At 48.4% G+C, this 21,673-nt stretch overlaps 1 protein-coding gene across 1 annotated transcript in view; it reads left to right on the plus strand.

Annotated features, from left to right (window-relative positions):
* Positions 1–21,673, plus strand: part of etnppl (ethanolamine-phosphate phospho-lyase) — a 30,072-nt gene extending 8,399 nt beyond the window's left edge. The window contains exons 6-13 of the mRNA XM_077229672.1: positions 16,239–16,355; positions 17,682–17,764; positions 18,253–18,478; positions 19,081–19,235; positions 19,567–19,656; positions 20,484–20,614; positions 20,699–20,769; positions 20,878–21,673. Coding sequence (XP_077085787.1) covers positions 16,239–16,355; positions 17,682–17,764; positions 18,253–18,478; positions 19,081–19,235; positions 19,567–19,656; positions 20,484–20,614; positions 20,699–20,769; positions 20,878–20,985 — 981 coding nt within the window. The 3' untranslated portion in view covers positions 20,986–21,673. The remainder of the gene's footprint in view (positions 1–16,238; positions 16,356–17,681; positions 17,765–18,252; positions 18,479–19,080; positions 19,236–19,566; positions 19,657–20,483; positions 20,615–20,698; positions 20,770–20,877) is intronic.

A 21,673-nucleotide genomic window follows, 5' to 3' on the forward strand; every position in this document is an offset into this window, starting at 1 on the left:
GGACATCTCGTCAAGTCCCTCTATTTCCTCCTGACAGCTAGGATCCTCAACTGAAAAGTTACACAAGTCACGCTAATTACACAAACTGCAACAATACTGTTTGAGATAAATACAGAACATACAACGTAGTAGGACTGAAGTCAATTTACAGCAGTAGACGGTAACAAAGCATTTTTACTTCGTCAATATACATAAGTATTTTTTTCAAGTATCTATAATTTTATCAGAGTAACTTTTACTAAACTACTGTTACATCCAGTCAGGAATGAAACGGAGAGTGAATCCAATCGCAGGCACATTTAATTAAACAAATACAAAAACAGGAAATCCAGGGAACTCAGAACAGGACAGGAGTAACATAAAACAACAACCGACCGCCAACAACTGAAACACAGGGGTTTAAATACACAGACAAACAAGCTAAACAAGATAACAAGGGGGCGTGGTTAATAAGAAACACCTGGGGAGACTAATAAACATAGATGAGGAACACCTGTGGACACTAGAGGATGACACAGGAGTGGATTTTCACTCCTGTCCCGTCCCACTCCCATAGAAAGAAATCTTGTCCCGTCCCACTCCCAGACCAAAGTTTAAAAAATAATCCCATCCCATCCCGCTCCTGGTAAATTGACTCCCACTCCCATCCCGCTCCTGTTTAAACTGACTCCCGCTCCTGTACCGCTCCCATATACGGCAATTTTCGCTTGATGAACGAAGCGATGCTTGGCTGATTCTTTCCCGAATTTGCCTTGCAAGTGTGCTTCTTCAGACCGCTCGTCCCTGAATCACTTGCGTACTTGACTAAGACTAAGCATGTCTTACAAGCAGCGTACATTGTGCTATCACCGTCACATTCTACTCTCATAAACTTAATTAATATTTCAGACTTTCCGACCAGTTCTGTGAACTTAATAGACATGTCATTACTTCTGGCTTTGCGCTGTAAATCATTTTTTGCCACATCGACTTCTCCGCGGCTGTTAGCTCCCTCCATCACTGCTCTCCGGCGGTAAGCCGTGACAAAAAGCACTGATGGCTTCTGGGACGGCTGGTTCGTGTAGTTATTTTTTAATTGCGTTACATTGTAGGCGTATTAAAAGGAAACTACAAAATGGTGCATTTACTTTTTTCTTTTTTTGTCGTCTTTGCTATTGGTTGATTCCCGCTCCCGTCTGCTCCCGTTAACCATTTATCCTGTACCGTCCAAATCCCGTGATTGATAGCAAAGATGACTCCCATCCTGCAGGAATCCCACGGGAATCCCGTGACCCGTGGGATTCCCGATAAAGTGTCAGCCTCTAGTGGACACTGAGCAACAACAAACAAAAGACAAGACACATGGCAGGATCACATGACAAACAAGGGATAACGTGATATACAAGACACAACAAAAACCCACACGTAACATAGCCCCCCCCCTATGGGCGGCTCCCGACGCCCCTAGAAACAAACACACTAAAGTTCAGGAGGGTGGTGAAGTGGAGGCGGTCTTGGGGGAGGGACGGGGGGCCAGGTTCGTACAGGGGACCAGGGCAGAGACTACCCCTCGGGCGGCCAGGGCGGAGAAGACAGTCCATCGGGCGGCCAGGGCGGAGAAGACAGTCCATCGGGCGGCCAGGGCGGAGAAGACAGTCCATCGGGCGGCCAGGGCGGAGAAGACAGTCCATCGGGCGGCCAGGGCGGAGAAGACAGTCCATCGGGCGGCCAGGGCGGAGAAGACAGTCCATCGGGCGGCCAGGGCGGAGAAGACAGTCCATCGGGCGGCCAGGGCGGAGAAGACAGTCCATCGGGCGGCCAGGGCGGAGAAGACAGTCCATCGGGCGGCCAGGGCGGAGAAGACAGTCCATCGGGCGGCCAGGGCGGAGAAGACAGTCCATCGGGCGGCCAGGGCGGAGAAGACAGTCCATCGGGCGGCCAGGGCGGAGAAGACGACCCCTCGGGCGGCCAGGGCGGAGACGACCCCTCGGGCGGCCAGGGCGGAGACGACCCCTCGGGCGGCCAGGGCGGAGACGACCCCTCGGGCGGCCAGGGCGGCGAAGACCCTTCGGGCGGCCAGGGCGGCGAAGACCCTTCGGGCGGCCAGGGCGGCGAAGACACCGGCTCGGGAACAGCAGACACCGGCTCGGGAACAGCAGACACCGGCTCGGGAACAGCAGACACCGGCTCGGGAACAGGCAACACACACACTGGCTCGGGAACAGGCAACACAGACACTGGCTCCGGCTCAGGAACAGACACTGGCTCCGGCTCAGGAACAGACACTGGCTCCGGCTCAGGAACAGACACTGGCTCCGGCTCAGGAACAGACACTGGCTCCGGCTCAGGAACAGACACTGGCTCCGGCTCAGGAACAGACACTGGCTCCGGCTCAGGAACAGACACTGGCTCCGGCTCAGGAACAGACACTGGCTCCGGCTCAGGAACAGACACTGGCTCCGGCTCAGGAACAGACACCAGAACAGAAACAGCCACAAGGACAAACGTAAACACAGAAACAAACATAGAGCGATCAGGTTCAGGAGTGACTTGAACAGTCTCTGGATCGGCAGACGTGACTGGAACCGCCACTGGATCGGCAGACGTGACTTGAACCGCCTCTGGATCGGCAGACGTGACTTGAACCGCCTCTGGATCGGCAGACGTGACTTGAACCGCCTCTGGATCGGCAGACGTGACTTGAACCGCCTCTGGATCGGCAGACGTGACTTGAACAGTCTCTGGATCGGCAGACGTGACTTGAACAGTCTCTGGATCGGCAGACGTGACTTGAACAGTCTCTGGATCGGCAGACGTGACTTGAACAGTCTCTGGATCGGCAGACGTGACTTGAACAGTCTCTGGATCGGCAGACGTGACTTGAACCGTCTCTGGATCGGCAGACGTGGCTTGAACCGTCTCTGGATCGGCAGACGTGACTTGAACAGTCTCTGGATCGGACGGGACCAGTGGCGAGGACTCTGGGCTGACAGGAAGTACAGGGAGGACTTCCAGGCATTGCGGGACGCGGTAAGTCCTCTTCCTCCTCCGTCTCCGAGAGCGAGAGGGCGCTGGGCTGGACGGAACCAGCGGTGAGGGCGCTGTGCTGGACGGGACCAGCGGTGAGGGCGCTGTGCTGGACGGGACCAGCGGTGAGGGCCCTGTGCTGGACGGGACCAGCGGTGAGGGCGCTGTGCTGGACGGGACCAGCGGTGAGGGCGCTGTGCTGGACGGGACCAGCGGTGAAGGCTCTGTGCTGGACGGGACCAGCGGTGAAGGCTCTGGCTGGACGTGGCTGACGTGAGGCTCTGGCTGGACGTGGCTGACGTGAAGCTCTGGCTGGACGTGGCTGACGTGAAGCTCTGGCTGGACGTGGCTGACGTGAAGCTCTGGCTGGACGTGGCTGACGTGAAGCTCTGGCTGGACGTGGCTGACGTGAAGCTCTGGCTCGACGTGGCTGACGTGAAGCTCTGGCTCGACGTGGCTGACGTGATGAGGATTGGGCTGGACGCAGAGATGTTGACGCTGAGAAAGTTGTCTGGACCCATATCCTCCCCTGTGACCTCCACGGAACCCCCGGAAAATCGCTTTGCGGGTTCCCACAAAGGCCTGTTTGTCGAACTCCATGCTCATGCTGGGAAGATCAGGCGAGATTCGTACTGCTGGATTCATTTGAGGTCGGTTGTTCTGTTACATCCAGTCAGGAATGAAACGGAGAGTGAATCCAATCGCAGGCACATTTAATTAAACAAATACAAAAACAGGAAATCCAGGGAACTCAGAACAGGACAGGAGTAACATAAAACAACAACCGACCGCCAACAACTGAAACACAGGGGTTTAAATACACAGACAAACAAGCTAAACAAGATAACAAGGGGGCGTGGTTAATAAGAAACACCTGGGGAGACTAATAAACATAGATGAGGAACACCTGTGGACACTGAGCAACAACAAACAAAAGACAAGACACATGGCAGGATCACATGACAAACAAGGGATAACGTGATATACAAGACACAACAAAAACCCACACGTAACAACTACATTCCAAAGCATAATATTTTTACTTTTTACCCCAGGACATTGCTGTACTGTTTGAGGCTTAAAAAGTACAGCAATGTTGCGGGGTAAAAAGTACAATAATTTAAAACTTTAAGCCCATTGAATGTAGACATTTTCCCCCCATCTCACTCTGATATTTCACAATTTTCTTACCTAAGCTCTATCATTAGACCCATCTTTCTTTATTATATTTTATCTATATAATTGATCTGTGTTGTATTATTTTCATGTTATCACTGTTAAGCTGCTTTGATACAATCTGTATTGTAAAAAGCGCTATATAAATAAAGGTGACTTGACTATTTAGTTGAATATCTTTAGTAGTATAGTAAATAGTAGTTAAATAGTTTTATGATTAGGGTAAGTTATCTGTACAAGTTGATGTTTCCTGGACACGTACGTAAAGTTACTCCGTTCACCACTGGCTAATAAACTAGCGTTTGGCTAGCTTGCAAATTATTTGTTCGTACCACACTGGCTGACTGACAAACAAACAACAGGTTTGCTCAAATGTTGTGCATTGCAAGTAAGCTTTCCCGCTATCGTTGTATACTTTTTCACAAGTAAAAGTTATAAGAACTTACCGGCAGGCTCCATCATCGACTCCAGCAACGCGTTGGCCGTATCGATGCCTCCTTCTCTCCCCAAACTCGCCGGTCTGTGTCCGTATATTGCGTCCATCATATCTAACCACTTCCAATTTTTTCTGTGAACACCACTCCGGCTGTTGTGGTCTTTCACCTTACGGTAGTCACTCCGCAGTTTCTTGCTTTTAATTCGGCACTGCTCGGATGTCAGCTGGAAACCCTCGGCAGCCATCCTCTCAGAAACATGCTGAAAAACCTTTTCGTTTCTCACCATGCCATCGAGTTCCCTTTGCACCCTTTCTTCACCGATGATACCCAGGAAGGTCTGCACCTCCTGGGTCGACCACGGTAATGTTAAGCTGCGCGGCGACATTATTTTGCAACGGTGTTTTAAAAATTGCTTCTCAGATTCTCTGTCAACCAATCACCGTTCTGCAGTGAGTCTAGCTCCACCTTTTAGTACTGTACCACTGTGCTAGGTACCCCAACGAAAGGGTACCCAAAAAGTGGTACGGTACGGTTCGGCTTTTTGGTACCATTCACAACTTTTGACAATGGAAACCCAAATAATTGCGTACCGTACCGAACTGTACCGTACCGTACCTCTCAGTGGAAACAAGCCATAACTGTCCCTAAAGTAAAATTTAAAAAACGTGGTGACCGCGCCTTTGCCGCCGCTGGACCGAGGCTGTGGAACAGCCTTCCTCTGTCTATTAGGCATGCTCCATCTATCTCCACTTTTAAAACTCAGCTTTAGACTTATTTATTCTCTTTGGCTTTATTTCACTATATAGCTACCTTCTGTTCGAAAATGTATTTGTATTGATTACCTATTTTTGTTTGTACTTATAAATGTAAGGTCTGTGTGTCTTTTAATCTTTGTAAAGCACTTTGGTCAACCTTGGTTGTGTTGTAAATGTGCTCTATAAATAAATGATTGATTGATTGATTGTTGTTGTAACGACAGATGCCTCAACCACGGGCTGGGGTGCCATGTGCAATGGACGTGCTGCCGCGGGCTCCTGGACAGGACCCCTGCACCTATGGCACATCAATTGCCTCGAGTTGCTAGCTGTACGTTTTGCTCTTCGCCGCTTCCGGGCCGTGCTCAAGGGTCAACATGTACTAGTCCAATCAGACAATACCGCCACTGTAGTGTACATCAACCGTCAAGGTGGTCTGCGCTCCCGCCGTATGTCGCAACTCGCCCGCCACCTCCTCTTATGGGGTCAGAAGCATCTGAGGTCGCTTCGTGCCATTTATATCCCCGGAGCCCTGAACTGTGCAGCCGACGAGCTCTCATGGCTTCAGCTCCTCCCGGGAGAATGGCGACTCCATCCCCAGCTGATTTGGGACCAGTTTGGGGACGCACAGATGGATCTGTTTGCCTCTCACGACTCGACCCATTGCGCCCAGTATTATTCCCTGACCAAGGGCACGCTCGGCACGGATGCTCTGGCGCACAGCTGGCTGCAGGGTCGCAAATATGCGTTTCCCCCAGGGAGCCTTCTTGCGCAGACCTTGCGCAAGGTCAGGGAGGACGAGGAGCAGGTCATTCTGGTTTCGCCATACTGGCCCACCCGGACCTGATTCTACGAACTAGTATTCCGATCTTTGGAACCTCCACGTGTGGCTCCTGGACGGGTCGAGGCAGGTTTGAGTACCCTACCACCACCGGTGGTGGCTACCATCACTTCCGCTAGAGCATCGTCCACGAGACATGTCTACGCGTTGAAGTGGAACCTCTTCGTCAGCTGGTGTTCTTCTCACCGAGAAGACCCTCGGAGATGTTCGATCAGTGTCGTCCTTTCCTTCCTACAAGATGGGTTGGAGCGAAGGCTGTCTCCCTCCACCCTAAAAGTCTATGTCGCCGCCATTGCCGCACAGCATGACTTTGTTGAAGGTAAGTCCTTGGGAAGGCACGCCCTGATTGTCAGGTTCCTGAGAGGAGCGAGGAGACTGAATCCTCCTCGCCCTCCTCTCGTTCCCTCTTGGGACCTCTCAGTGGTGTTAACTGCCCTACAGAGTGCTCCGTTTGAGCCTCTGCAATCAGTGGAGCTTAAGTTCCTGTCAATGAAGACAGCGCTCCTGGTTGGACTGACCTCCATCAAGAGGGTAGGGGACCTGCACGCATTCTCTGTTGACGAAGCGTGCCTGGAATTCGGGCCGGCTTACTCTCATGTGATCCTGAGACCCTGGCCTGGATATGTGCCCAAGGTTCCTACCACTCCCTTCCGGGACCAGGTGGTGAACCTGCAAGCGCTGCCCCTGGAGGAGGCAGACCCAGCCTCGGCACTGCTCTGTCCAGTACGCGCTCTCCGCGCCTATGTAGGCAGGACGCAGTGTCTCAGGACCTCAGACCAGCTCTTTGTCTGTTATGGTGGGAAGCTGAAGGGAAAGGCTCTCTCCAAGCAAAGGTTGTCTCACTGGATAGTGGACGCCATTGCTTTGGCATACCAGCAGCAAGGTCGACTGTGCCCCCTTGGTGTGACTGCCCACTCCACCCGGAGTGTGGCGTCCTCTTGGGCTCTAGCGCATGGCGCTTCGCTAACAGACATCTGCAGAGCTGCAGGCTGGGCAACACCGAACACATTCGCCAGATTCTATAATCTCCGAGTGGAGCCTGTGTCCTCTCATGTACTCGCTTCAACCAGCTAGTACTGGACCCGCTCAGGTGTCTTCGCTTGCTCGCCATTCCACTCCTCGGACTGGATACGTGCGATATCCCCCTCAGGTGAGCTTCCCCGAAAGCCCTGACTTCCTCCAGCACTCCTGACGTCGGTGCCAGTGTCTATTGCCTGCGCGTCAGCTAGGTGCCTCCCGTGTGCATGGTCCCTCCTCTGAGCAACCCCCACATGTGTATTTCCACAGTAAGCCTCTCTGAGCATGTGTCTTTCCCTTGGCAAGCCACGTTGCCACCCCTGGGGTTGAAATATTCCACCTGCGGCTTGACACCCCAATGTTCCCCATATGCGAAACCCCATTCGTCGTCATCCGATGTAACGTCTCCTTTCCCTATTCAGGGAACGAGGGTTACATACGTAACCGAGACGTTTTATTCTTTTTGTGCAGTGACTTTTTGTAGTGCACGTTTGTTTTTTGTTGCTACTTCGTATGGTATTTTCTCTAAAAATATTTTTTTCACTTTTACTTTTAAAGGTGGGGTATGTGATCTGGAAAACGACCGGCAGATTTTGAAAATACACAATTCAAATGGTCCTACCTTCTTTCCCCCAACGATGGCTCTGACTCCACCCATTCGAAGGGTGTCACGCGCGCAGGGGATGGGGGTATGTTACAACCGTTTGATTGACAAACTTACTGTCCAGTGATTCCAGGTGGTCTTGGAAATTATTGGCTGGAGTTTTTCGAGTCCTGCCCGTTCCACAGATGATTAAATTGCTTAATTTTCATTTCAGTGCTTCTAACTCAGTGGCTGTAAGTGGGTTAGGAATAGGATTTCAAGTTATTTTGAAAAAATGGACAAAGAAGAGAATCACATACAGTCATGGTCAGAATTAATGGCACCCCTGGTAAATCAGTCCCTCCAGGATTTCGCGATGTTGCGATCGCAACAATTAACGCAACTTCAACAAATCCCAGTGAATTCAGTGCGGCTTTCAATTTTGACCAATCGCCGCAACTTTTCTGCAACTTTGACCAATCATTGTGGTCTCCAAAACGTCGTCCACTTTCCTCACGCAGCGACTCACTCTCCTCACACAACGGGCAACACACTCTTTTTTTACAAAATAGGTAAAAGTAAAACACAAACTCCGACGTGTCGTCTGGGGAGTTCCCTGACGGATTGGGATCACGCTAGGGAGACCAATTGCCTTCGAGTGAATTAAAACGAGCCAATGAAAATTGGCATGCAAGATTTGCATTCCGCAACCCGCCTACCAGCGCGGGTATAAAAGGCGGAAGTAAACATTGCGCAATGCTTTTAGCTTCGGAGCCGACCGATTGTGTCCTCTCTGAGTGAGCGAGCTTTAAGATTGTATTTTTCTTACGGCTACGAGTCTGCTGTTTCGGGAGGGGATCTCTCTGTGTTGGTGAAATGGCGTTTCAGCGACCGCGCGGTTTCCTGTCTGCCGGCTGCGTCTATATGCTGTTGATTCAAAAGCTGTTTTCACAGCTGGTAAACGGTTGAGTGCGCACAGCGGGCTTGCAGTTTCCCCGCTGTGTTGCCACGTGGGGTCCCTGTGTGCTTCAGCACGATAGAGAGAGTACTTTCTTCCTGAAAGAGCAACACGAGTGAAGATCGCGTCCTTTTCAGGATGACGTTTCACTCGGATGCGATCGTTTCCTGTCCTTATTTGACGGCCACGTTCATTGTTTCACATGCCTAATCAGTGTGTGAGACTACGTTCGTGGGTGGTTCATGTTCTCTCAGGAGTGCATGACCACGTCGGCACGTTGTTCGTCTCCTTTTCTCGTAAAGGCTTGAACCGCTCAGCATGCCGTGTGCCGTCGAGCGCCGGCTGACAGCGCGGGTTGTCACGGCAACCCAGCGCGCGTCATTCGGCGCTCAAGATGCGCGGTCAAGATCAAGACTCGCGTGCCTCTATGAGGTGAGTCCCTTTGCTTATTTCCCGATCTAGTTTCTCTTCTGGTGCACCAGATGAGGGCTACTTTGGTGAATAACATTGGTGATCTGAGGGTTTCAGTGAGCACGAACCACTCACTCCTCTAGCGCATCGCAAACATGCTGAGACTGTGTTCGTGGGTGGTTTATGCTTTCTTATGAGAGCATGACCACGTCGGCACGTTGTTCGCCCTGCCTGAAGGCTTGAGCGCCCAGCGTGCCGTGTGTCATCGAAGCGATGGCCACGTTCACTATCTTGCATGCCTGGTTGACGCCCACGATCACGGTTTCACATGCCTAATCAGTGTGTTGAGACTGCGTTTGTGGGTGGTTCATGTTCTCTCAGGAGTGCATGACCACGTCGGCACGTTGTTCGTCTCCCCTTTCTCGTAAAGGTTGAGCCGCTCAGCGTGCCGTGTGCCGTCGAGGCTTTCGGATGAGAATCTGGTCCTTCTCATGAGGGACCAATCATTTCATTCGGGGCCCCAGGGAGGACAGATGTCGATCGCTACATCGGAGAGAGGGCTGTTATACTCTGAAATGATGCTGAGTTCATACTATAATGGTGTGTTCTCATGCTGAAGATTCAGACTTAACAGCCACACTTTCCTGGGCTGTTCTAAAGTGCCTGGATGTGTGTGAAGAATTTTGGCAGTATGCAAGCATTTTGGTGCCAATATGGCAAGCCAAACATGCCTAAATCTGCAGAAGTTTTTTCCTCTCTCACTACCACTGCACGTGCGTAGTTCTAACTCGGGGTTGAGCTGTGCTTAGTGACTGACCGTGATTAGTCACAGCGCTGGCTCTCGGTTAGACGATGTCCACACTGGTGGTCCAGAAGCGCCTCAAAACCAGCCCGCTCAGAGTTTGTTTCCCCCAGCGAAGGGAAGCAACCCTGAGATGAGCGACCAAGAGTGTGTGACGATCTGCTCTCTGGGAGTGCGTGTCATCACCACTCCTTCCCCCGGGGGAGGGCCGGGTGGAGAATTTTTCTTTTCTGTTCCGCCGCTGTATCAACGGTACCCAAAGTTTGAGCAGTCCACTTCCTCTGAGTCGTTCACGGGCCCCAGCGCTCAGATGGCAGTGAGGGCTACGGCCTTGTCACTCTCGTCTCTCGCTGGGTGAGGGGAAACCAGGACTCGAAGCCCCCGGGCCTCGTCCCTCGTTCCCCTCACGGTCGAGACTGGCAGTATAATAAGACCAGTTTCCTCCGTCCGAGAGGGTCAGAATGGCAGTGCGTGCCGCCGCCGAGCTGCACCACTCCCGTTCCCCTCTCCCCAGCTTGCAGATAGCAGTGACGCAGCCTCGGCTGCGTCGCTCCGGTCTGCAGATGGGCCCGGAGGCACAGAGACCAGCATACGAGGAGTCAGGGCCTCGTTCCTCGTCTCTCGTCTCTCCCCTTGCCACCGGGCAGTCCGCAGCAGAACGCCCACGAGCCTTCTCTGCCGTCTGCCCCTCGGTGGAAGCAGGTTGGTGTCAGGCGCACCCAGACCCCCGCTCTCGGTCGCTACAACGCCACCAGAGCCGGGTCCCTGTCTTCCACCTCGCTGCCCCTCCGCGGGTACGCTGGTGGTTCGGGTGGGTTCATTGCGACGCTATCTGGAAGCCTGGCTAGCGCTTCCGGGTCCGTCCCGATGGCTCATCCGCACCGTCCGGTTCGGCTATGCAATTTAGTTTGCACGCCGGCATCCCAGGTTCAGGGGCGTCCACTTCACCCGTGTGCGTGGTGACCCCGTGACCTTGCGGGTGGACGCCCCTGTCTTGAGGAAAGAGATCGATGTCCTGCTGGCGAAGGACGCGATCGAGCCGGTCCCTCCTGCCGAGATGAGGTCTGGGTTTTACAGCCCTTACTTCATTGTACCCAAGAAAGGCGGTGGGTTACCGCCAATCCTGGACCTGCGTATTTTAAATCGGGCCCTGCACAAACTCCCGTTCAAAATGCTTACGCAGAAGCGCATTTTCGAATGCATCCGTCCCCAGGATTGGTTTGCAGCGATCGACCTGAAGAACGCGTACTTTCACGTCTCGATTCTCCCTCGACACAGACCTTTTCTTCGGTTTGCTTTCGACGGTCGAGGGTACAGTACAAGGTCCTACCCTTCGGGCTGGCCCTGTCACCCCGCGTCTTCACGAAAGTCGCGGAGGCGGCCATTGTTCCCATAAGTGAACAAGGCGTTCGCATCCTCAACTACCTCGACGACTGGCTCATTTTAGCTCACTCGCGAGATGTATTGTGCGATCACAGGGACATGGTGCTTCGGCACCTCAGCCGGTTGGGGCTTCAGGTCAACTCGGACAAGAGCAAACTTTGCCCTGTGAAGAGGATCTCTTATCTCGGTATGGAGCTGGACTCGGTCGCCCGGACTGCGCACCTCACAGAGGAACGCGTCCAGTCAGTGCTCACCTGCCTCAGGTCTTTTCGAGGCAGGACAGCGGTTCCACTGAAGCAATTTCAGAGGCTCCTGGGGCATATGGCAGCCGCAGTAACGCCGCTCGGCCTGTTACATATAAGACCGCTTCAGCGCTGGCTTCATGATCGAGTCCCGAGGTGGGCGTGGCACAGCGGCACGTTCCGGGTCAAAGTGACCCCGCACTGCCGCCAAACCTTCTCCCCGTGGTCGGATCCTGTGTTTCTACGGGCCGGAGTGCCCTTAGTCCAGGTTTCCAGGCATGCTGTGGTTTTCACAGATGCCTCTGCCACCGGGTGGGGGGCCACGTATAACGGGCATGCAGTTTCAGGTCTGTGGATGGGGCCTCAACTGCATTGGCATATCAACTGCCTAGAGTTGCAAGGTACGCTCAGCCTTGCATCGCCCCAAAGGGGTTCTCAGACACAAGCACGTACTGGTCCGTACGGACAGCACTGCGACCGTCGTGTGCATCAACCATCAAGGCTGTCTACGCTCCCGTCGTATGTCGCGACTCGCCTCCCACCTCCTCCTATGGAGTCAGAAGCATCTGAGGTCGCTTCGTGCCATTTCATTCCAGGGGAGCTCAACCATGTGGCAGACGAGCTCTCACGGCTGCCTCCCCTGCCAGGAGAGTGGCGACTCCATCCCCAGTCGGTCCAGCTGATTTGGAGTGTCTTCGGAGTCGCACAGGTAGACCTGTTTGCCTCTCCGGACACGACCCATTGCCAGTGGTTTTACTCCCTGTCTGGGACCCTCGGCACGGACACCCTGGCTCACAGCTGGCCCCGGGTCCTGCGCAAGTATGCGTTTCCCCCAGTGAGCCTTCTTGCACAGACTCTGTGCAAGGTCTGGGAGGACGAGGAGCAGGTCGTTCTGGTGGCGCCGTATTGGCCCACCAGGACTTGGTTCACCGAACTCATGCTCCTCGCGACAGCCCCTCCCTGGCCTATTCCTTTGAGGAAGGACCTTCTTTCTCAGAGACGGGGCACTCTATGGCACCCGCGTCCAGACCTCTGGAAACTCCATGTCTGGTCCCTGGACGGGACGCGGAGGTTCTAGGTGGTCTACCACAGGCAGTGGTAGACACCATCACTTCCGCTAGAGCCCCCTCTACGTGGCGCCTCTATGCGTTGAAGTGGAACCTGTTCGTCGATTGGTGTTTCTCCGGTCAGGAGGACCCCCGGACTTGCCCGATCGGTGTCGTGCTTTCCTTCCTGCAGGATGGGTTGGAGCGGAGGCTGTCCCCCTCCACCCTCAAAGTGTATGTCGCAGCAATTGCTGCGCATCACGATGCAGTGGAAGGTAAGTCCCTAGGGAAGCACGACCTGGTCATCAGATTCCTTAAGGGTGCCAGGAGGTTAAATCCACCTCGTGTTTCGCACTCTGTACCCTCTTGGGACCTTGCTCTGGTACTTAGAGCTCTTCAATGTCCTCCCTTTGAGCCTTTGCTGACGGTAGAGATAATATCCTGTCCATTAAGACAGCGCTCCTGTTGGCATTGGCCTCCTTCAAGAGGGTCGGAGATCTGCAAGCTTTTTCGGTCGACGAATCGTGCCTAGAGTTTGGGCCGGGCCTTTCTCACGTTGTGTTGAGACCCCGGCTCGGATATGTGCCCAAGGTTCCTACCCCTCCCTTTGTGGACCAGGTAGTGAACCTGCAAGCGCTGCCCCAGGAGGAGACAGACCCAGCCCTGGCTTTTCTCTGTCCCGTCCGTGCCCTGCGGGTTTATATTGACAGAACGCAAAGCTTCAGAACCTCAGATCAGCTCTTTGTCTGTTACGGAGGCCAGCAGAAGGGGAAGGCCGTCTCCAAGCAGAGGTTAGCCCACTGGTTAGTGGATGCTATCACCCGAGCATATGAGTCTCTGGGTGAGCCTTGTCCTCCCAGGTTGCGCGCTCACTCCACTAGAGGTGTTGCCGCTTCCTGGGCTTTGGCTCAAGGCGCCTCGCTGACAGACATCTGTAGAGCTGCGGGCTGGGCGACACCTAACACGTTCGCTAGGTTCTATAGCCTTCGTGTGGAACCTGTTTCCTCCCGAGTTCTGGCTACGGCCAGTGGGTCGAGGGAATAGGTTGTACAGCGGATACGTGCGTTCTTTGCTCCGTATGGCGCCCTACGTTGGTGAGCCTCGTGACTTCCTCCTTCACCCCTCCGGTGCTGGGCGTGGCGGACCGCCCGGCACCAGGTCTGCTACCTCTAGTAAGGAGCTGCTAGTAGACTGGGTGCTCCAGTGGTTTCTATTTGTGACCCATGAGGCCACGTGCAGTTCAGCCGTGTCTTCCCCTTGACGGACTCGTTCGTCGTCCCTGTTGAGTACGCTCCCACTTCCCTTGGATTGGGACTACCTCAGGGACTGCCATATGTTTCACTATTCCTTCGGGCATATGTGTATTCCTGGCCTTCCTCAGTCAGGCTGGGGCTTCCGCAGCGTTCCCTCCTCTCTTGAGGGAACGCTTTCCCAGTGTTATCCAATATCCACTGTGCGGGTCTCGCGGAACAGCAGTGTGTTTCCCGTGCTAACTCCCGCAACTTATTTCAAGAAACTTCTGCAGGGTAGCTTTGCCGGGCGCTGGAAGGGGCCAGCACCATGGCGTTTTATTAGGGATCCCAATTCGTCAGGGAACTCCCCCGACAACACGTCGGAGTTCCCAGGACGAAAGGGAACGTCTCGGTTACGTATGTAACCCTCGTTCCCTGAGTATAGGGAACGGAGACGTGTCGTCCCTTCGCCATGTTGCTGTACCTTCGCGGAGGACTGGACACCGTTCGGCTCCTCAGCGTAAAGCATTGCGCAATGTTTACTTCCGCCTTTTATACCCGCGCTGGTAGGCGGGTCGCGGAATGCAAATCTTGCATGCCAATTTTCATTGGCTCGTTTTAATTCACTCGAAGGCAATTGGTCTCCCTAGCGTGATCCCAATTCGTCAGGGAACTCCCCCGACGACACGTCTCCGTTCCCTGTACTCAGGGAACGAGGGTTACATACGTAACCGAGACGTTTTCTCCTATAATGTCTGATGAGTTTGGAGAACACCTGACAGGAGATCAGAAACCATTCCTCCATTCAGAATCTCTCCAGATCCTGTAGATTCCCAGATCCATGTTGGTGCTTCTCCTCTTCAGTTCACTCAACTCATCAGGTCAGGGAACTGGGACGGTCATGGCAGAAGCTTCATTTTGTGCTCTGTAACACATTTTTGTGTTGATTTTGATATTTGTTTCGGATCGTTGTCCAGATGGAAGATCCAAACATGGCCCATTATAAGATTTCTATCAGAAGCCGTCAGGTTTTGATCTTTTATCTGTTGATATTTGATAGAATCCACGATGCCCTGTAACCGAACAAGAAGTTCAGGACGTCCAGCAGAAAAATATGCCCACAACATTAAAGATCCAACGGTAAATTAAATTGTACACATGGGGTACTTTTTATCCTTGTATGCACCAAACCCATCTAGCATGTTTGCTGCCAAAAAGTTATTTTTTAGTTTCATCTGACCACAGAACGCTGTGCCGTTTAAAGTTCCAGTCATTCTGACAACTGAATATGCTGTAGTTTGTTTTTGGACGAGCGAGGAGGATTTTTCTTGAAACCCTCCCAAACAACATGTGGTGATGTAGGGGTTGTTTGATTTTTTTTTTAAATAGGCTTTCTGACCCCAAGACTCAAGTAATCTCTGCAATTCTCCATCTGTGATCCTTGTAGAGTCTCTGGCCACTCAATCTCTCCTCCTCACCGTGCATTAAGGCAATATAGACACACGTCCTCTTCCTGGCAGATTCATAACATCTTTAGTTGATTGTAACTTCTTAGTTATTGCCCTGATGGTCAAAATGGGGATTTTCAATTCTTTAGCAATTTTCTTACAGCCACTTTCTATTTTGTGATGCTCAACAATCTTTTGATGCACATCATAACTATATTCTTTGGTTTTACTCATTGTGATGGATGAATAAGGGAATTTGGCCTTTGTGTTTCCTCATATTTAAACTCCTGTGAAACAAGAAGTCATAGCTAGACAGTTTCATGTTCCTAGTCACCCTGGTGTGCTAAAAAAAAGGTAAACATTAATGGGAATATACTTCATAGATATTTTACTCTAAAAAAATTCTAGGGGTACCAATAATTGTGGCTAACGTGTTTTGGAGAAAAACATTTATTTCATAATGTGATTTCCCCCCCACTTTCAATTCTTTTACTTCAATGAAAGGTTACATTTTTTAAAGAGCAAAAGGATAAACGATGCAGATTTATTTTTTACAGCCAGTTTTGATCATATTTACCAGGGGTGCCATTCATTCTGACCATGACTGTACCCCACCTTTAATTTACCTGGTGTGGGGATTCTTCCTTTTGTGTTTCATGTCATGTAAACTGATCTACGCACCCATGAAATACATTTAATATAAAAATTGGCACAGGACCTTTTCTTTTTTTTTTGCAATTAAATTTATAAATTATACCAAATTAAAATAATTTTAAATTATACCAATAATAATAAATAAATAACTTACATAAAAACTTGTATTTAAAATAGCCAGCCCAGTGAAGAGATATTTTTGCACTGTAAACTTTGACTTACTATGAATAAATGTGATAATTCCTAGGCTCTCAGTCCAGACATTTATAGAGGCAAATACCGTGAGGACCACCCAGACCCTGCCACTGCCTATGCTGAAAACGTCAAAGACGTAATCGAACAGGCCCATGAAAAGGGACATAAGGTGAGTGAATGTCCATCAAAGTTATTTAACATCCACAGAAATCAGCATTATTCACTGACTGGACCTTTAAACTTTATTCTATTACTGCATACATTACTTTTTAAAATTACAATTTATGGTTTGCAGTGATAATTGTGTGGATTACTTTAGAAATATAGTCAATTGACATCTCTCTGTCTTAAGGCAAGACCCTGATTTTTAAAAAAAGATAACTCTTATATACCACCATACCTCCCCAATTATCTGATCACATTAAGTATTGCAAAATTTGTTTATTTGTCTTCCGAAATGTTGTTTAAATATGCAAATTAGGCCTTATACAATGTTGTATAAAATACAATACAATGTTGTATAAAGCCAGGCGAATAATATATGAGCAAACTCCTCTGTAAAAACCTTCCGAATATAGATAGGAACAAAACTGTAAAGTTTGTTACATGTAAATAGTTTTGAAGTAGAGATTTCGTGCTCAGTGCATGAGAAACAACTCATTTTGAGGAACGGCCTTTTAAGATATGTACTGTAAAATGCACGCAATAATAGCAACAAATTCAATACGGTTACACTTTATTTTAAGGTGTCAGTATTATTATTGTAAGCAATTTTCTTACAGCCACTTGTGATGTATTACAGTGTAATACTTGCATGTGTATTTTGAATGTTTCCTTTCCACTAGTCTGAAACGACACGTTATGAAAAGCCAAATAGCCAAAAATCTCAAAATTGACCACTGAATGAATTTTTTTTTTTTTTTTGCTTTGCTTTTAGTGTCTTGCCTTAAATTCATTGACATGATCTTTCCAGTCAGTGATTTCCTGTGATCTTTTAAATTCTCCATCAATGACTGATTTCCTCCTTATCCTTTCCTTTTCCCTCCCCATATTCCCTCTGCTCTCCACCTGTTGCTGTTTTCCTTCTCTCCAGGTTGAGCAAAGACGGGAATTATTCTTGCCTCCTCGATGCCTAAAGGCTCAATGATTTGAAGAAATGCATGTGCATCTTCAAAAATCCCCATAAACCCTCTGTTGCAGGAAAATAAGGGGTCATTACACAGTCCCATTTCTGAAGTGAGAACTGACGTGAATCTGTGAGGATCAGTGAATGAATTGCCCAAACATCATGGCAACTGAGTCAAAATGGCATGAAGTCCTCGTATGTGCCCGTTTTCCCCCTGAGTTTCTTTGTGTATTTTCTGTGCTTTCTTCAGCTCTGATCATGGCAGTGGCTGTTAAAGTCATCTCAAGCAGCTTTTAAAAAGTTTGCTTTCATCAGTAGGATGTATTTCTACTAGGGTACAAGGAACTCATGTGATCTTTTCCTGTGTAGATTGCTGCTTTTATCGCTGAGTCACTGCAGAGTTGCGGAGGGCAGGTCGTTCCTCCGGTGGGCTACTTCCAGAAAGTGGCACAGTATGTCCTATCAAGTGCTTAACTGGCTCTGAATGAAGCATTTTAATTACATGATTGTAGTTCTTCTGCTTCACCCAATAAGCGACACATTTAATCTATAGGGTATAGGCTAATATAGTGCTATTTGCATTCCTCTTTTCTAAGCTTACTTAAAGGTTCTGCCAGTTGTGTCTGTAAATTCAGCACGTTTTAAATTTGCTTGTTTAATTTTAGGTTTTAATACCTACATTTTACATCAATTTAAATTTTGACTGGTGCAGTGTTTTATTTTTGTTTTTAATTACCAAAAATATTACAGAATATAGTCTTAAAATTTTGGGCTAATAAAATGATACTGTTTTATGTTGTGCCCATTTATGAATCCCTTTGTATCCAAGTGTGCATGTGTCTTATAATGCATGTATCATATGAAATACTTGTTTCTGAATATAAATATGCATGCATACACTTTACAATTTGTGTGTTCCACAACTCTTGCTTTAACACAGGCATGTGAGAAATGCAGGAGGCATTTTCATTGCTGATGAGGTCCAGGTGGGCTTTGGCAGGGTGGGCACCCACTTTTGGGCCTTCCAGCTACAGGGAGAAGATTTTGTACCAGATATTGTTACAATGGGCAAACCTATTGGAAATGGTCATCCAATGTCGTGTGTGATTACCACTAGAGAGGTTGCTGAAAGCTTCATGTCATCTGGAATGGAGTACTTCAACACAGTGAGGACAAAAAGAAGACATATTTTGACAATGGCAGGGATGAAATAATACAGATTAAGACTGAAAAAACATTTGAAAATAAAACGATTTACGTTGTTCACAGGGCCCTCATTTATATTATGCGTACGTACAGATTTGACTTGTGTTTGACTTTGACTGTATGCTAAAATCCACACCACCGTTCATGTTTATAAAAACGGTCTTTGAAGGCTGTGTCAGGGTATAAGCAGACGTATGCACTTTTCCGGAATAGGCTACTGCAGGTATTTGGAAATCTAAGCAATTCTTGCTGCTCGACATTCTCAAGTAAATTATTTGAACGTTGACTGGTGCTCTTTTATATGTTAATGTTATTAATTAGGCGGCGTTTACAAGGAGGAGATATGAAATATCCACACAATTTCAAGATAATTTGCGATGTACAAATTTCACATACGGAAGAGAGGCTTACGCACATTTGAGAAATGATTGTAAAATTTATACGCCACATTTTATAAACGAGGCCCCAGATGTATGAACAACAGATATAGGGCCTAGAGCAAAAATTCTTATGAAGCACAAAGAGCAAAAGACTGAAAAATGTTCGTCTTGGTGTCCTCTAGTTTGCTGGTAACCCAGTATCATGTGCTATTGGATTGGCGGTGCTAGATGTAATCGAGAAGGAAGATCTCCAAGGCAATGCCCTGCATGTCGGAGGTTACCTGACTCAGCTTTTGGATGATCTGAAGAAAAGACACCCCCTAGTGGGTGACGTGAGGTTGGTTAACTCCCTCCTAACTTCTAAAAATTATAAAATCAGTAATTGATTGAACATGATCAGATCCATAATCGCATAATTTCTTTAATACCAACAAACTCTGCAGTGTGAATAAATGTACGAGTAATAATGTGCCACGGTGGAACCTTGACTATGTTTACATAAGATTATTGAAGTTACATGGCCTCTTTATGTTGCAAGTCTTGTGTAAATCATTTCCCTGGGGCTGTTTGTGAAGGTGGTACACTTGTAATAGTGCTGACGGAAGTTTGTCTGGAACACACATTGCCAGGAAGTTTAAAGTTGCAGGTCCAACATTTTGTTTTTTTAGGGGCCGTGGCCTGTTTGTTGGGTTGGAGCTGGTAAGAAACCAGGATAAGAGAACACCTGCCACAGCTGAAGCTCAGGATGTTATTTACAGGTGAGAATGAGTCATGAATTTAAAAGAGGAATTTTTGAAAGTTTAATAGGTTTATGAGCATAACATAGCCTAGCCACATAACTTGGCACATTAAAGGTAGGGTAGGCAATTTTAGAGAGGCTAGCAAGCTAGCTTTGGAAGCATATGATCCCACTCTCCCTTTAAAGCCACACCTCCTTCAAAACACATGATCACGCACAGCCAGAGCAGATTCTGTAAAGCGTTACGAGAGACAGCGTTAAATTACCACGTCTCAAACAACATAACTTAATAATAATGAACGTAAAAAAACTTAGAGAGCTCTGGCTTGTACCACCTGGCCACTGCATTCATTTCTCCATTGGTAGTGTTGCCATAGAAACGCATCATTCCGAGTCTGAGGCCATGAACAGTTCCGAGTAGAATGTCACTGGTCGCCATCTCTTCATTACAGTAGTTAGGACATGGCATGAAGGTAGCATAAGCTCGTTGTTTTGGTTCAGGAGAAACAGTAAAAGATGGCTGCTGTTCGTTTGTGGCGCTCAGTGACTATCTGTCTACAACTCTGCATAGCCTCATGGAACGCGCTGATGACGTGTGATGTTTGCGTATGGAAATACAAAGGTCGACAGGCAGGTAGGGCATCGTATCATTGCATTCCGACCGAATGGGGGGGAGTTTCAACCATTATAACAATAACTATTTATGAGAAACATTGCCTACCCTACCTTTCAAATATAATTAAATAATATAAATATAGAACTGCACAGAAAGGGGTTGAATAAGAATGAACCTTCAAAAAACATTTTTTATATATATATATACATATATTGTTTTTATTTTTTAAGACTAAAAGAGCAGCGGATTCTGCTCAGTGCTGATGGCCCAGACCGCAACGTTCTGAAGTTCAAGCCTCCTATGTGCTTTACTAGAGGTGATGCTGAACTTGCCGTGGAGAAGATTGACCAAATTCTGACAGGTACTTTTAGTAACACAAAACCTGGATTAATGAATTTTGGTTCACACGCCTCATGGTAATTTGTGCTTTATTCTTTTGTTTTAGACATAGAAAGGGCTTTGGGCCTTCACATGCATGAAGCAGTAATCTCTGAGAATGGACACAGTAAGAGAAAGGTAAACTTGCAGTTTACCTGCTGGTAGTTTTTTTATAAACTACTTAACGTAGAATCAAAAAGGAATCAAACAACCAAGATCTTCTGTTCTTTGCCTTTTGGTCCCAAGGAACCCAGTGATGCAAATGGCCTGGTTCATGCTTCAAATGACAGCAGCCACAAGCAGGCCAGCACAATACCTCACAGCAAAAAAAACAACAAGAGACTAAGAACCTAATGAAACATCAGGGGAAACAACTGCTTTAAATTACTTTTTAATTATGTCTGTAACATTTTCCATGTTTTAATGGATCTACAATTACACTGTATGAACATTAAATTGCCATATATTTTAGTGGTGCCATTCAGAACTGTAAAATATTACCTCTCAGTGAAATAAAACTATCCAATATGATAATGCTGTTAGAATGATATTAGCTTTCACACACATAAAGCTATAAAGGACTAAAAAGGAACAAAAAAGTGATAAGAAGCTAATAAATCCTTGTATGTACATGGCATTATGGTTTTCTGTGTTGTGACCAGTGACACCTGCTGCAGCTGGTTAGTTTTGTGGGAGAGACTATAGATAATAGTTTAAATGCATCTATACCAAATTAGGCACTGCTTCAAAACTGCTTGTTTTACAACGGCCTGTTCAACTGTACAAATACCTGATGGTAACTTCTGCTGATGTCTGCCACAGTAAAACAGCTTGAGTATCACTCCTGTCGAATAGTAATGGAGTGGAAAACACCCTCTAGATAAAAGGCAACATGGAGGGGAAAAAACTGATGTAGAATGAAAGATCCTTTTTTAGAATATTTAAAATGGTATCTAGAAAAAATAATCGTCAGTTTATAGTTAGGTATCGCATTGATTAAGATTAAAGTTAAAAAAATAAAAAAATACAGAGACCCAGATAA

Source organism: Siphateles boraxobius, unplaced genomic scaffold (genome assembly GCF_051911475.1).
Source record: "Siphateles boraxobius isolate OS27281-9 unplaced genomic scaffold, OSU_SipBor_1 130, whole genome shotgun sequence".
NCBI classification, from domain to species: domain Eukaryota; kingdom Metazoa; phylum Chordata; class Actinopteri; order Cypriniformes; family Leuciscidae; genus Siphateles; species Siphateles boraxobius.